The sequence below is a fragment of the Brachyhypopomus gauderio genome, chromosome 13 (genome assembly GCF_052324685.1).
Source record: "Brachyhypopomus gauderio isolate BG-103 chromosome 13, BGAUD_0.2, whole genome shotgun sequence".
NCBI classification, from domain to species: domain Eukaryota; kingdom Metazoa; phylum Chordata; class Actinopteri; order Gymnotiformes; family Hypopomidae; genus Brachyhypopomus; species Brachyhypopomus gauderio.
This window is the reverse complement of record NC_135223.1, coordinates 14,294,292-14,307,858: the sequence shown is the minus strand read 5'-3', so window position 1 is coordinate 14,307,858 and position 13,567 is coordinate 14,294,292. Positions and strand designations below refer to the sequence as shown.

General features: G+C 47.3%; 1 protein-coding gene across 7 annotated transcripts in view; it reads left to right on the top strand.

Annotated features, from left to right (window-relative positions):
* The window catches only part of rreb1a (ras responsive element binding protein 1a), a 46,710-nt gene that overhangs the window by 29,240 nt on the left and 3,903 nt on the right, over positions 1-13,567 (top strand). For all 7 annotated transcript variants that reach the window (XM_076971127.1, XM_076971128.1, XM_076971129.1 and 4 more), the window contains 8 exons: positions 255-475; positions 3,604-3,693; positions 3,804-3,967; positions 7,815-7,959; positions 8,171-8,313; positions 10,407-10,596; positions 10,719-13,260; positions 13,368-13,532. In XM_076971127.1, the coding sequence (XP_076827242.1) occupies positions 255-475; positions 3,604-3,693; positions 3,804-3,967; positions 7,815-7,959; positions 8,171-8,313; positions 10,407-10,596; positions 10,719-13,260; positions 13,368-13,532 (3,660 nt within the window). The remainder of the gene's footprint in view (positions 1-254; positions 476-3,603; positions 3,694-3,803; positions 3,968-7,814; positions 7,960-8,170; positions 8,314-10,406; positions 10,597-10,718; positions 13,261-13,367; positions 13,533-13,567) is intronic.

The following is a 13,567-nucleotide window of genomic DNA, read 5'->3' as shown; positions in this document are numbered from 1 at the left end:
TGCATCAGTGACACCACTGCTTTATAGACACAGGTCTGATTTAAACTGATCGCTACCAAACTACGAATTTAATGTAATAATTAGTAAACATGATTTGGTATCTATTAAGTCATTTTGCTAATAGCCATTATGTGAAAACGGTCATGTCTGTGGTGGCCTGAGCGCTAAAACCCCATTTTCTGATCTCAGTCATGGTCTTTCTTCATGTGAGCAACTGTGTGTGTGTTTGTGTGTGTGTGTGTGATTCTCTTCAGGGAGTCCAACAGAGTGTGGGGAGGGCACGGGCAGCAGGCAGGTCCAACAGGACACAGGGGTGGAGGGAGTGGACGGAGTGGACCTGTCCTCCATTAACTCCATGATGACCACGGTAATGAAAGCGGGTCAACTAAACGGGGCAGTGGAGGCCACACCCACCGCCCCCACCAAGGGTCCCGTCAAGAGCCCGGGGGCCAGCCGCTACGCCAGGAAGAGCCAGGTAGGCGGGGACACCGCACGCACACACGCCGCATTACTGCTACGGGTGAACAAGCTCAGTAAAGCCTAGCACTAAAGACCCTGCGCTTGCTCAGACAGCACACACAAATGTGTGCGTGCGCACACACACACACACACAGCTTTGTACACTCACTTTCACAGATGCCCTCATGTGTCCATTTCAAATAAACCCCAGTGCACAGTGCAGCCAGCCAGCACGTCTCCAGCTGCTTCTGCCCATAGCTGCACATCCAGCGTCCCGAACAGATGCCGTCGGGCCCGGCGCCGTCACTCACGCCGCCTCACGCACGAGCTGCAGGGCTTCACACGCACGTTCAAACAAGCATGAAAACCTAGAATGGTAGACCGGGCAGTTAGCAGTTGAAAACGAGCTGTCGTAATGGTCAGGGGGATAAGCGTCTGCTGTTTGATCCATCCAGTCTTCCTTTATGGTTGGGTTATTAGGATGGTGATGTCATTTTTGCAGCAGTGTTCTGAAGTTGCCAGTGCTCTAGAGAGATATGAGATGTCCGTCAGAATAGCAGGCTGGCATAGACACCTGGCATATGGTCACGGCTAAACCAAAGGCCATATTTTGTTAGGTCAGTTGGGGTGATGCGGTATTTTTGGCTTGTATATCACTGGAGCAGGGGAGGTGTGTGTGTATGTGTGTGTGTGTGTATGTGTGTGTGTGTGTGTGTGTGTGTGTGTGTGTGTCAGCAGGGAGACAGGGTGAGATGGCACAGGTGAGGAGGTCCGTGCACATGCACACAGTGTTCTCCTGTGTCAGAATGGGGGACACATGCTTCTCTGGACTCTCAATCCTCCTTTTGTCCATGCAGCTAGTGGTCACATGGAGCTGATTAAAGCGTGCACTCTCAGGCCTCTAACCCCCCCTCGTGTGGGGGTAACAGGTGTCAATTCTGACCCCTCACCACACGCTCAGCCCCCTTCAGGCCCCAAACTCTAGTCTGCAAATGTTTTGTCTCCAAAACCTCTTCATTGATTGCATTGGACCACTCTGATCTGCCCCTTTTTAACATCCGTTTACTTTTCATGAAATAGAGAGAAGCTAAACTTTACTTGTGATGAGCTATGGTCTTTTGTTGTGCTTTAATAAAATACTGCAACAGTTTGTAAAGCTTTATTATAAAACAATTCTTGATTTGATACTGGCTATAAAACCAAGTACTGAGTAATTTGCTCATTGAGGAAACATCAGAACCTTCGATGCGTCGTGACACTGGGTGGATTAGACCCTAGGTCAGTGAACATGGCAGGGGACCACTGCTCCTTTAGACCCGGCTAACCCAGCCCACAGAGCCAGCACAGGCGGCCACTGGCTGTGAGCCTGTCTGCACTTTCCATCAGTTACCAACTTCCCATCTGTGACTAGAAAAAGTCAACAAAACAGAGGATGGAAAAACATGTTAATAAAATCTGCTTGTTTAATGGAAAAAAATGATGGCACAAATTTCTTTAGATCTGAAGGACTGGATTCTGTTCATGTAAGTGTGCTTTGCAAAAATATAAATCCCCAATGAAAAGTCGGGGGGGGGGGGGGTGTTTACCTAAACTTCAGTTATTTTAAAGCAAACAGGATTGCTCCACTTCATTATTTGTTCTCTTGAACAACATCTCATTTAACCATATATCATTTGTACATCCACACGGTTACCTGAAGCCGTGTTGAGCAGATGTATGTCTGTTGGCTCCAGTTCGGAAGATCTGATCTTAGATCCGTCCCATCTTGACCTACACCTCCCATTATGTGAAGAATTATTACCCAGTAACTTTAGTTCAGGCCGTCTCCCTTGATGCAGCTGATATAAGCTGTATTTTTTAGGCAGTGAAGTTGGATTTAGTAACCACTTAACAGTGCTTCTATACTGTCAGATCTTAAACCTGTCTCAGGCAATGAAATGCAAGCCAGTTACGATCCCGCTCTGCAGTACTGTCAAAATAGGACCATAGCTGACGGTATTCCCTTAAAACCCATGCAAATGAGGTCATTGGCAATGCTTTTTATATTAAAATGCACATATATATAAAATAATTTAGCTTTGTATTTATTTTTAGTTTAGTCAATATTGGTTTGTTTTCTGCCTAGCTTTTGCAGGTTGTGTGGTTATGGGTGTATAACACGTGCTTCTTGGTTCCTGCGTTTGTGTAGTGATAGTAATTTGGGCCTGTGTGCTGGATTGTCCCGCGTGAGAACGCTGCTGTCTCTGCTACAGCGTGATGGCATGCTGGACTGTGTGCACAGGGCCATGAGGGGCGTGAAGGCCTGAGCACAGTGCAGGACTGCACACCCAGCTCCCAGTTAATGATCTCCTCTACTGTCAACACCAGTGGGAGGGCATGCGGGGTGTCGGGTTACAGTGATCTGCCACTCAAGGTGAAAGAGGAATACACACACACGCACAGAGGCTGCCTACATTCAGGATGCTTCTCTCCAATTCACGCACGCATGCGTGTAAATGAATGGATGAAGCAACGGCAATCCCCTCTGACCCCCGAGACCTGTGACTGTCCCAAGGTGTATGGGAGGTAGCCATGATCCAGTCTGAGCCTACATGGATGAGTCAGATGATTCGGAATCGATTTGGATATTCAGACTGAATCACATAATAGGAGTCACACGAGCCAAAAGAGCAAGAACTGAAAAAGGGTGAAGAGGCCCAAATGCACAAGTCCTGAACACAAGTCCAGCAGAGCCAATGAGAGGCCACATCATACTGCCATATTTATCTAGCTGAGTATTTATTTAGCCTGGTATCTTGTACATACACCGACGGCTGACAAACCACTCAAGGTCAGAAGACAAGGCCTCATTCCATGCCACCAGATGAGACTTTCCCCACACTGCCTAGACTGGGCTGTCTAACGTAGCCAAACTCTTAGCCATGCCAGTGAGGGCCTCGCTAACAAATTACAAAGTAATGGAGCATAAACCTCCATTATTTTATTTCTGGTTCTCTAACTGGGAGGATGGATGGATGGAGGGACGGATGGAAGGATGGATGAATAGATATTTTATGGAAAGTGATTGTCCGAAGAGGCTTTCAGCCTTCTTCCTATAAGTATCTTGTACTTAATATGATTTAAACTTTTTTTTTTTTTATATAGGAAGGCAAAGATGACACTTCCTCTCTCATCTGTCCGCTGTGTGACAAGAACTGTCAAACTCAACACCAGCTTACTATGCATATTCGCCAGGTAAAACGCGCATACACACATACACACACACACACAAGCATGCAGACAGACACACGCATGCATATATACACGTGCATAAACGATGCGGTGCTGTCTCTCACCTCCTTCAGCATAACTCCGACACGGGAACCGCGGATCACTCGTGCAGCATCTGTGGAAAGTGTCTGAGCTCGGCCAGCTCACTGGACCGCCACATGCTGGTGCACAGCGGCGAGAGGCCCTACAAGTGCTCGGTGTGCGGCCAGACCTTCACCACCAACGGCAACATGCACAGGTGAGAGCCACACCGGGGGTTGGGAGCCAAGATGGCCGCAGGGGCGTAGGTCTATCACGGTGCCATTCTTATATTAGATTGCACTTGACCATTGTTTTCCGATTCTGGCTGTTGCTGTTCGTTGTTATATAAAAAGCCAAACTATATTTGGGTTCTGCTGAAACAGTTAATGCATCTTGGGTGGATGAGTGTGTGTCTTGGTTGAGAACGGAGATGTTCATACAGAGATGTGAGTGTATGTAGCAGAACCGCCCAGACTTGCTTGTGACACGGCAGTATCCTCCCACTACATTGAACTGTAATCCAAAGATTAGCAATGTATCCTGGTGCAGTGCGTGCGTGCGTGCGTGAGGGACAGAGAGAGGGAGAGAGACAGATAATGTGCACTGGTCTTGTTAAATACAGAAAGCAAGGCCACTGAATTGAGTTGTCCTAGGTTCTGTCCTAGTTGTCCTAGTTGTCTCCAGTATGTGAAGTACAGTTCTTGATACACAATAGACAATTAATGGAGGAAACATTTATGACCCACAGTGATGTCTCCTAATCCTGGTCTGGCATAGCAGTACTGCTGCCTACGTCAGCCTTTTCTCTGTTCTAACCCTCCTAATTCAGCTCAAGAAGGGTGTTAATGGTCTTAGGGAAGTGGAAGTAAATGTGCAGAGGAACACACGGTGGACTGGGAGGTTTGCTGAGGTGCTTCGCTACTCTGGTAGTGGTACGGTGTCTTCTCCAGGCAGAAGCAGAAACCTTGATTCTCTCCATCATTAAGTCCCACAGTTCCCTGTGTGTGTGCGTGTGCTATGTGATGCCAGGGTGCCACACCTCCGTCACAGCCCGCTTACTCAAGTATGAGACACGAGAAAGACTTGGATCCAAACCACAGTCAGAAGACGCACGCACATGGGACGGTGTGGAACAAGAGGAGCTCTAATTAATGCCAAATTTCAGACTATTAAAACCAGATGATTAATGACTGATGATTCCCTAGGAAAAGAGTTTGACAGAAATCCGAATTCACCTGAGGCGTGTGGTTCAGAGCTGGTGTGGCGGTTGTAAGGCTGACCTCGCCCCATGCAGCTCCACCAGCCCGGCTCGGTCGGGGTGGCACGGACGACGAGTGCACCACCGAGATAAAACAGATGGGCGTTACTCTGTGTGTGTGTGTGTGTGTGTGTGTGTGTGTGTGTGTGTTGCTTGTTGAGGTGCTCTTCACTACACACAGGACTGTTTACTGTGAAAGAAGGGACTCTCTCAGGAAACTGAGGATAACTCTGATCCACCCCCACCCCCCATATCCCCTGTGTCTGCTTAGGGTATCTCCTACCAGCAGGCCAAGGTGGTGGAGGGGTAGATGTGAACATCCTGAGTTTCAAAGGCAAAAATTTGGGAGGGAGGGAGGGAGAGAGACTTTAGGTACTATAGGGCTGATGCACAGCAGTTTGACACAACTGTAACCTGATTGTCAGTGTGTGGCTGTTGATCTACTGAAAACTGCAGGTTAGCACGTTGTGTATGGGAGTGACTGATAAGTGAAGAATCTGGTCCATCTGCCTTTGAAAACTTAAAAACTTCTCTGAACTGCTCTTGCATGCAACTGTGGTTAGGTATTAAATAGCTATGAAAAATAGTTCACAGAAGCCATACAGAAGTTGAAGTACAGAAGATTGTTACAGAACGTGATGCATGAGGAAGTTGTCTGTTGTTGGCAAGGAGGCAGCCATTTTGTGCCAAAGCATCACATGGAATGGGGGTAGGGAGGAGGGAGTCACCGTTGCCATAGAGAGAGAGAGAGATCACTGCTCCACAGAGGAGAGAGTGGCAGGGTGTGAGCTGATTGGCCGCTTTTATTTGCTTTAACTACTCCGGCATTGGTTACACAGCTAAACTGCCATGGGCTTAGGAGTAGTGCCCTTGATGTGACATTGCATTAGGAACTTTCTGACACTACGGCGCCCCCTGCCTTTGCATAGTGGTGCTGTGTTGGAATGTCGGGATTGGATGGAATGGACCTGTTGAGGCATCAACAAGTTTTATGGTCCTTTACAGATTAGCTAACCCGACCGTAATTCTCTAAATAAACATGGTTGATTCAAGGACAGGAAGCATACTGAAGTTAATAATACAAAAATTATTTAAAAAACTGAGGATGGAGGGGTGGTTAATCTGAAAAAAAGTATATAGTGCACTTTTTGGTAACATAATTCATATGGCAGCTTTAGCAAGATGATCCTTCCTTATCTGATACTAGCTAGTGCAGATCTAATATTTCAAACCTGTATGCCTATTGTAATGTGAAGGTTGTACATGTAGACTGAGTTCGTCATATACAAGATCTTCATGTACAAGGTCTTGTACAAGGTCTAAGGTGATCTCCATCCAGTCACAGATTACTGACTTGGCGGTGCAGGTTGGCAGTGATTGGACAGTCCTGAGGTCAGAGTCCAGAGCAGTGAAATAGTCAGGTCTCCACATGGGCGGCCAGTTCACTGCCTGCTATTAATAAACCACTGACTGAAAGCTGAAACCCTGAGGACCAGAGATGGTTGACCTTTTTTCTCTCTCTCTCTCACACACACACACAAACACACTCCTCATCTACAAACACACAATCAAAAAGCGGTTAGAGGAAAAACTTGCAGGGATGCACAACCTTGCGAGGTCAATACCACTCTGGCTGATGCTTTCTGTGTCATGGAAAGACACTGTTATCAGTGCAGACCTGTTGCATAACAGTTCCTTAAACTTTGATCCTTTGTGCAAGTTGGCTTGCTTTGAACCTTTTCTTTGCAGTGAAGCATGGAACACATGGACAGTTACAAAGAGAAAGTGAGAAGAGAGAGATGCCACATTAGTACTGCCCTTTTCCCTTTACACTCACACACCACTCCTTCAAATGCTAGTGCACACCTCATTACCGTCTTCACTTCCTGTCCGTTCAGAAGAGGAGGTCCCAGCCCTCTCCCTCTTCGTGCAATGCTGCTTTCTGCTGCGATTTCCTTCGGCCTGGTCCCGCGTGCCGCTCCTTGTAAGGGCATGCGCTGGCGCGGCGATAATTGCAGGGCTTTTCAGCTCATTAGTGCTTTTCCTCTTGTCGCCGTTTCCATCAGGAAGCATGCGGCCGGGATGCAGAGAGATGCTTCTCTCTAGCAATAATCAGAGATCTATCAATTAACCCAGAATTCCAAGCTTTTCCAGGCTAGCGACCCACCCAGGGGCACTAACCACCCAGTGAGTTCAGATGGTTTCAAAGGAACCATTCCTGCTGATTAGTGCCTGTTAATGCGGTGCCAGTCAGCAAAGGCCAGATCTTGACAACAATAGCCAGTGACTCTAGGAAAATACCTTGGACTATAATATGTATCTAATGACACTGCTGCTGCCAACACTCATTCTGTTCAGTCTCGTATACAGCATCTACTCATGGTGTGTACTAAAATAGTGTAGGGTATGTATGATGTATACCCTATAAGATGTATATGTATGTATAAGATGCACGAGTGTATACGTATATGTACTCATTCGTTTTGTATTTTTGCACATCTGTACATACTTTTACATGTTTTAGAAGATGTGCGTAGTATATTTGCATATGTAGCTTGTAAAAATATTGCTATAATAAATACTCCCCTTATACCTGTCTACATTCTGCGTGACAGCAAAACCGATTTGATCCTTTTCTTCAAAACAAAGTTTTTTTTGTGGTTCCATAGTACATACCTGTACATAAAAATGCCTGGGCCAAATGGTCAGCATTGGTAAGATGACCAGTAACGACAGGTTGGAACAGAACTGGGTGTATTTGCCTTGATCAGAAAGTGACAGTGGTGCCCTGTGCGTTTATCCACAGACACATGAAGATCCACGACAAAGACCCGGCGGCGCCCCTCCCCACCAGCCCACCCTCGCCCGTCAAACGCAGGCGCTCCTCAGCCAAGAGAAAACTGAGCCAAAATAACGAAGAGGAGCGTGCGGCCGACCCCTCCAGTAAACGGGTCCGTAATAGTAGTTTGACCCATGTAGACTAAAGACTACACCAGAGCAGTTTGCTATGATGTCTGTGGAGACGTTCTGATATTCTCAAGTGTTCAGTCATGCAAATGGTTCATTCTAGAACATTTTTGCAAGCTATGTGGTCATTAAGTTTGTTGAGCTTTGGCAGTGGTGTGTGTGTGTGTGGCTAAAGGAGGGCCTCTTGTGTTGCAGGTTGTGGAAGACGGCGGTCTAGACGAGCAGGCTCTGAGCAAAGGCCAGGATGAGCTGCTGACATGTCCCATTTGCTTCAAGAGTCTCGGCTCTAGATATGACCTGGAGGCCCACATGGACACCCATCCTGATGCTGCACTCAGGTTAGTAATGTGCCTGTACATGTGTGTACACACACACACACACACACACACAGAATTTGACACATGCACACTCCCATCATGTACAATCAATCAAAAACACACAAACTTCAACTTTTGCGAATAAACACACATGGGCATTGCAATAACTATTTTGTACAACAACATCTGTACCTCCATCTTGTAAATGGTAATGAATGAAGACTTTTGTAATTATGTGTGATCAGCAGCATAAGGTCTATGGTGCTTTCTCTGCTGCCGTGAGTCAGTCAGGCCTGTTGGTCACTGCAGATGTCCATTGTGCTATAGCAGGATGTCTTTCTGTCTGACATGAGAGCAGTGTTGCCGTGGGAGACCAGAGGCTGGGGCACAAAGTAGAACCACTGCAGTTGCCGGGAGATTATGGCGGCATTCTTTGTGCTGAAACAGTCATAATTTAGCACATCCAAGCGGGGAGGAGCAGAGGTCTCTTGCATAGCAAGTGGGGCTTTGTGTCGGGGTCTCGTCCATAAATCGAGTAGTGTGCTATAGGTACAGAATTGTTCAGCTTATAGCCACAAAGAGTGTGTGTGTGTGTTTGTATAGATGTATATGTTTGGTTGTCTTGCACAGTATCTTTGAAGGAACCTTTGAAGCTAACTGAAGATGTGTATCTCCCTTGGGTCAGGTCCTGAAGTTACCGTGTAACGTTGGAATGGTCCACAGTAATACCTGTTTGATTTTATAATGGCGCCTGTCTGCACGCTCAGTCGTGAGGGGGTTAACGGATTCATCACCTCCTCCCATTTGGGCCCTGAGCCTCGACACAGGGAGTGGCATGGAGAAATCATGGAGGGAGAGAGGAGGAGAGGAGGAGGGGAGGAGGGAGGGGCAGGGAAAACCATGGAGCATAGAGACTGTGTGTGTGTGTGTGTGTGTGTGTGTGTGTGTGTGTGTGTGTGTGTGTGTGTGGAGTGGATTTAATGAGTCACAGAAGGAAGCTTCAGGACGCAGTCAGTTGGACCTCTCTGTTGGGGGGTGGGGATGCCATATCCTTGGAGACATCACAGTCTGCAAACTCCTGCCCTAAAACCACTCATGCGGAGGCTGACTTCTTCAGCTGTAGTTAATGGATAGCTGCACGGGGCTCGTTCTTGCTGCGGTGAACGCGGCCTGTCCAGTCTCACTGAGCCGTCGCTGTTGTGTGGAAGTACAGCAAATTTAGCACTAATCCCTTGTAATCACAAGAGCTCAGAGAGCTAGTTAAGAGGATCTAGGCTGCTGTGAATTGGGTTCTGCTGTGCAGAGTTTAGCACATATGCCTGCAGATACATGGATGCTCACGTGATCTAGATGCATTATCTCTCCCCCACAAATTTACACCAGTAGCCTGTTGTGCACGCACACACGTATACACGTGCAGAAGCATTGAAAGAGAAGCATCCCATAATACAGGGGTTTTAGTACATTGGTTATTTGAGATTCCCTATGGGGGGACAACAACAACAAAAAAAAGGGTGACTATTTATTACATGCAAACCTGTTCTCTTCGCATTTTGTCATGGTGCTTTTTTCTAGTGACAGCTTCGCAAGGGATCAGAGCATTCACAAATAAGTGCACAAATATAAAAGCCCTTAAATTGTACATAAAAGCACATACGGATCGTGTGTGTGTGTGTGTGTGTGTGTGTGTGTGTGTGTTTCTGCATGCATTAAGATAAAGCAGCTCACAGTTACTACAGACACCTCTGAACAGTGGTGAGGGGCTGGGTCATTGATAGGAGCTGTGTGTAGCGTCACAGACGTTATCCAGTTGTCTCTCTTGGTGCCTGACAAAAAACGGCTACAGTTCTGGCTGGAGTTATCTAGTGCCGCCAACACTTGGTGTACTCGCACAGGAAGAAACAACCCCCAGCCACAGTTACCTCACACAGCCACTGAAAGAGTGGCTGCAGTTATAATAAGAAATGTAGAGGTATAGGATAATATAGCAGAGACAAAAACATAGCAGAGATAGTGCATACTGTATCAATTGTATCAAGGATTATTTTTTCACGTACAGATAAATTTGTTCACTTGACACCCATGTCCTAAACATTCCACTGTCCCCTCCTCAGGTGTGAGCTCTGTTGTATCTCGTTTCGGACACACAGAGGTTTGCTCCGTCACAACTCGGTGATCCATAAACAGCTGCCAACTGACGCCAATGGACAGCCATTTATTCAGAACAACCCCTCCATACCCCTTGGCTTTAATGATCTGGCCTTCATTGACTTCTCCTGTCGCAAGTTCCCTCACATTGCTCAAGTAAGTATTGGTCAGCTGCATCTTTTGTAAGAACTATTCAATTTGCATCAATGTGTTTAATTCTAAAATCTCAACCATTTGGTATGAAAGTTAATATTTTCTCTTTTGTTTCAAATCACTAGGTTTGGTGTGAAACCAATCTACGCCGATGCTCCAGCAAGTTTCATCGCTTTGTCTGCGACATCTGTGATAAGGCCTTCCCTTTGCGCTTGGCTCTAGACAAACACAAGTCCACACATGAGGATTCGGAAGGAACCAAAGAGCCTGTTTCTTCCCAGCCTTCTAGCACAGAGCCCCCCATGTCTGAGAAAAGCAGTTTTATGAATACCCTTGGTTTGCAGCACATCTCCCAGGTCAAACCTGTACCATCAGAAGATGATTACTTGCAGGCAGAGCTGGACAATATTAAAGTCATTCATGTGGAGGTGTCATCAGACCACCCTGAGGCTGGGTTTCTCAGTGGGCTTGGACTTTCTCTGGTGGATCCATCCTCTCTACGGGGTCTGCCCCAGCACGAGGCTCTCAAACTCCTTTCTCTACAGCCTTTCCAAACTGGTTTCCTTGTCCAGCCAGATGGTGGGATGGTGGTAAAGCAGGTTTGTGGTGAGACTGGAATGGAGCTTGCTGACATACAGCAGATCCTCAAAGTGGCTTCTGCTGCCCCACAGCAGATTAGCCTGCCACCCTTGTCCAAGGCGCCATGCAGTTCAATGCAGTCAGGTTACAAGCAGATGCCTCCACTCAAACCAAAGCCTCTGGGAGCTCCCAGGACCAACATGACAACCTCTACTCCCCCTCTCCTCCTGAGCACCCAGCAGGCCTCGTTAGGAAGCATAAGCCCCAGCTTGCCACCCCAGGCTGGCCTTCCTCTAAAGAATACAAAGGAACTGTCCCCATCTTCATCTTCGTCATCCTCAAGCTGCAACCAAGGGTCCATGGAAAAACTGCAGATGGAAGCAGAGTGCATGGGTGATGCGCATACACCAATGGACACGGATGAACAACAGATCAAGCAGGAGAAAGACAAAGTAGCAGAATCATCTGGAAAGAAGGGATCATCTCGCAAAGGCTCTTACCCCTGCCGACTTTGTGACCAGGTGTTTGCGTATTCGGGTGTGCTTCAGGCTCACATGCGCTATCATCTGGGCATCCTGCCCCATCAATGCAATATCTGCAACTATGTTGCCCCAGACAAGGCCACGCTGATCCGCCATCTGCGCACCCACAGTGGCGAGCGACCTTATGTCTGCAGAGTCTGCCATTACCCGTTTACTGTTAAAGCTAACTGCGAGCGGCACCTCCGCAAAAAGCACATGAAGAACACCCGTAAAGAAATAGAGAAAAATATAAAATACGTTACCTCATCCACTTCATCGGACGCATTGGAGCTGACTGCATCGTGTGACACTACGTGCCTCTACTGTGGTGAGGACTTGAAGACCTACCGAGCCCTACAAATGCACATGCGTGCTCACAATGGTTTCCAACGAAAGCCATTTGAGTGTAAATGCTGTGGAGCAGCCTTCCTGGCCAAGCGGAACTGTATCCACCACCTACTGAAACAACACCCAGAAGTCCAAGAGCAGGATATAGAAGATCACATAGCTACGCTTCTTACATCTCCCTCTCAGATCAGCCCTGACCCCTCTCCAGTCAATGGAGTGACACCAAGTCCTTCTCTGCAACCCATTAAAGTGGAGGACTTGAGCTTCTACAGTGGAGATTTGGACCAACCTCTGGACTTCTCAAACAAAAGCCGCATGGGTAGCAATTCTGGAAGCGCAAGTGGTTCTCCAGGGATCAAGATGGAGACAGCGTCTTATGACAGTTCCATGGAGCCCATTGACCTCTCCATCCCCAAGAATCCAGAGAAGAAAATAAAGGGAGATACTGACATCATGTCACACCGGGAAGTTAAAAGAGAGCAGGGCTCCCTCAACATAATGGATCACACCTTCGCCCAGAGTCTTCAGGCTGATAGACCCATTGATGAGAAGTCCCAGCAACTTGGGTGCTACCAGCTCCCTGTGGCTTTGACAACTCTGGGTGCAGCAGGACGAGCTTTGAGGCTGAAGCCCCTGCTTCCTAAACCTAGCTCAACTGGTGTGAAGGAGCTACCACCATTGGCTTCCATCGCCCAAATAATCTCTTCTGTCTCTGGTGCTCCTGACCTCCTAAAGCGGGAAAACTCCAGCAGCTTTGTATCTGGTTCTGGTGCATCCTGTAAACAGGAGGTCGTAGAGGCCCCATGTGAAGAACACATAGAAGTTTCCAAGAAGAGATGTAAGAAAAGACCAGCCGTCAGCACAACTAGAGAGAAGCCTGCGATGAACACAACAGACACTAGCATTGACCTCGAGTCCAGTGGAGAATTTGCCAGTGTAGAGAAGATGTTGGCTACCACGGATGCCAACAAGTTTAGCACCTACCTGCAAACGAGTGCAATTGAGCTTGGAAGGAAAGATGGAGAGAAATCCTGTCTGAATGACAAGAGAGAAGCTAAAGATGAAACAAGTCTGTCAGGCAGGCAAGCTTCACAACCCCAGCAATCTAAAGGCAAAAAGAACGCATACTCAAATTCTGTACAAAAGCTAACTTGTCCGTACTGTCCAAGAGTCTTCCCATGGGCCAGCTCCCTCCAGCGCCATATGCTGACACACACAGGTGAGATATAGCCTGCCTCTTGGTGACCGGTCCTCTAGCTTTTCAATGTATTTACACTTTGAATGAGAATGTGATATGTGAACTTTGCTTTTCCACACATGGTATAGGTCAGAAGCCATACCCCTGCCCAAAATGCGAAGCCCTTTTCTCAACTAAGTCGAACTGTGAGCGTCATCTTTTGCGTAAGCACGGCATAACCAACAGAATCCTCCGGCATAATGGCACCATAATGAAACCCAAAGAAACCGACGAGGGCTCACAAGAGAGTGCAGGTAACACAGAGCTTAATTTCCAAAGTGTTTGGAAT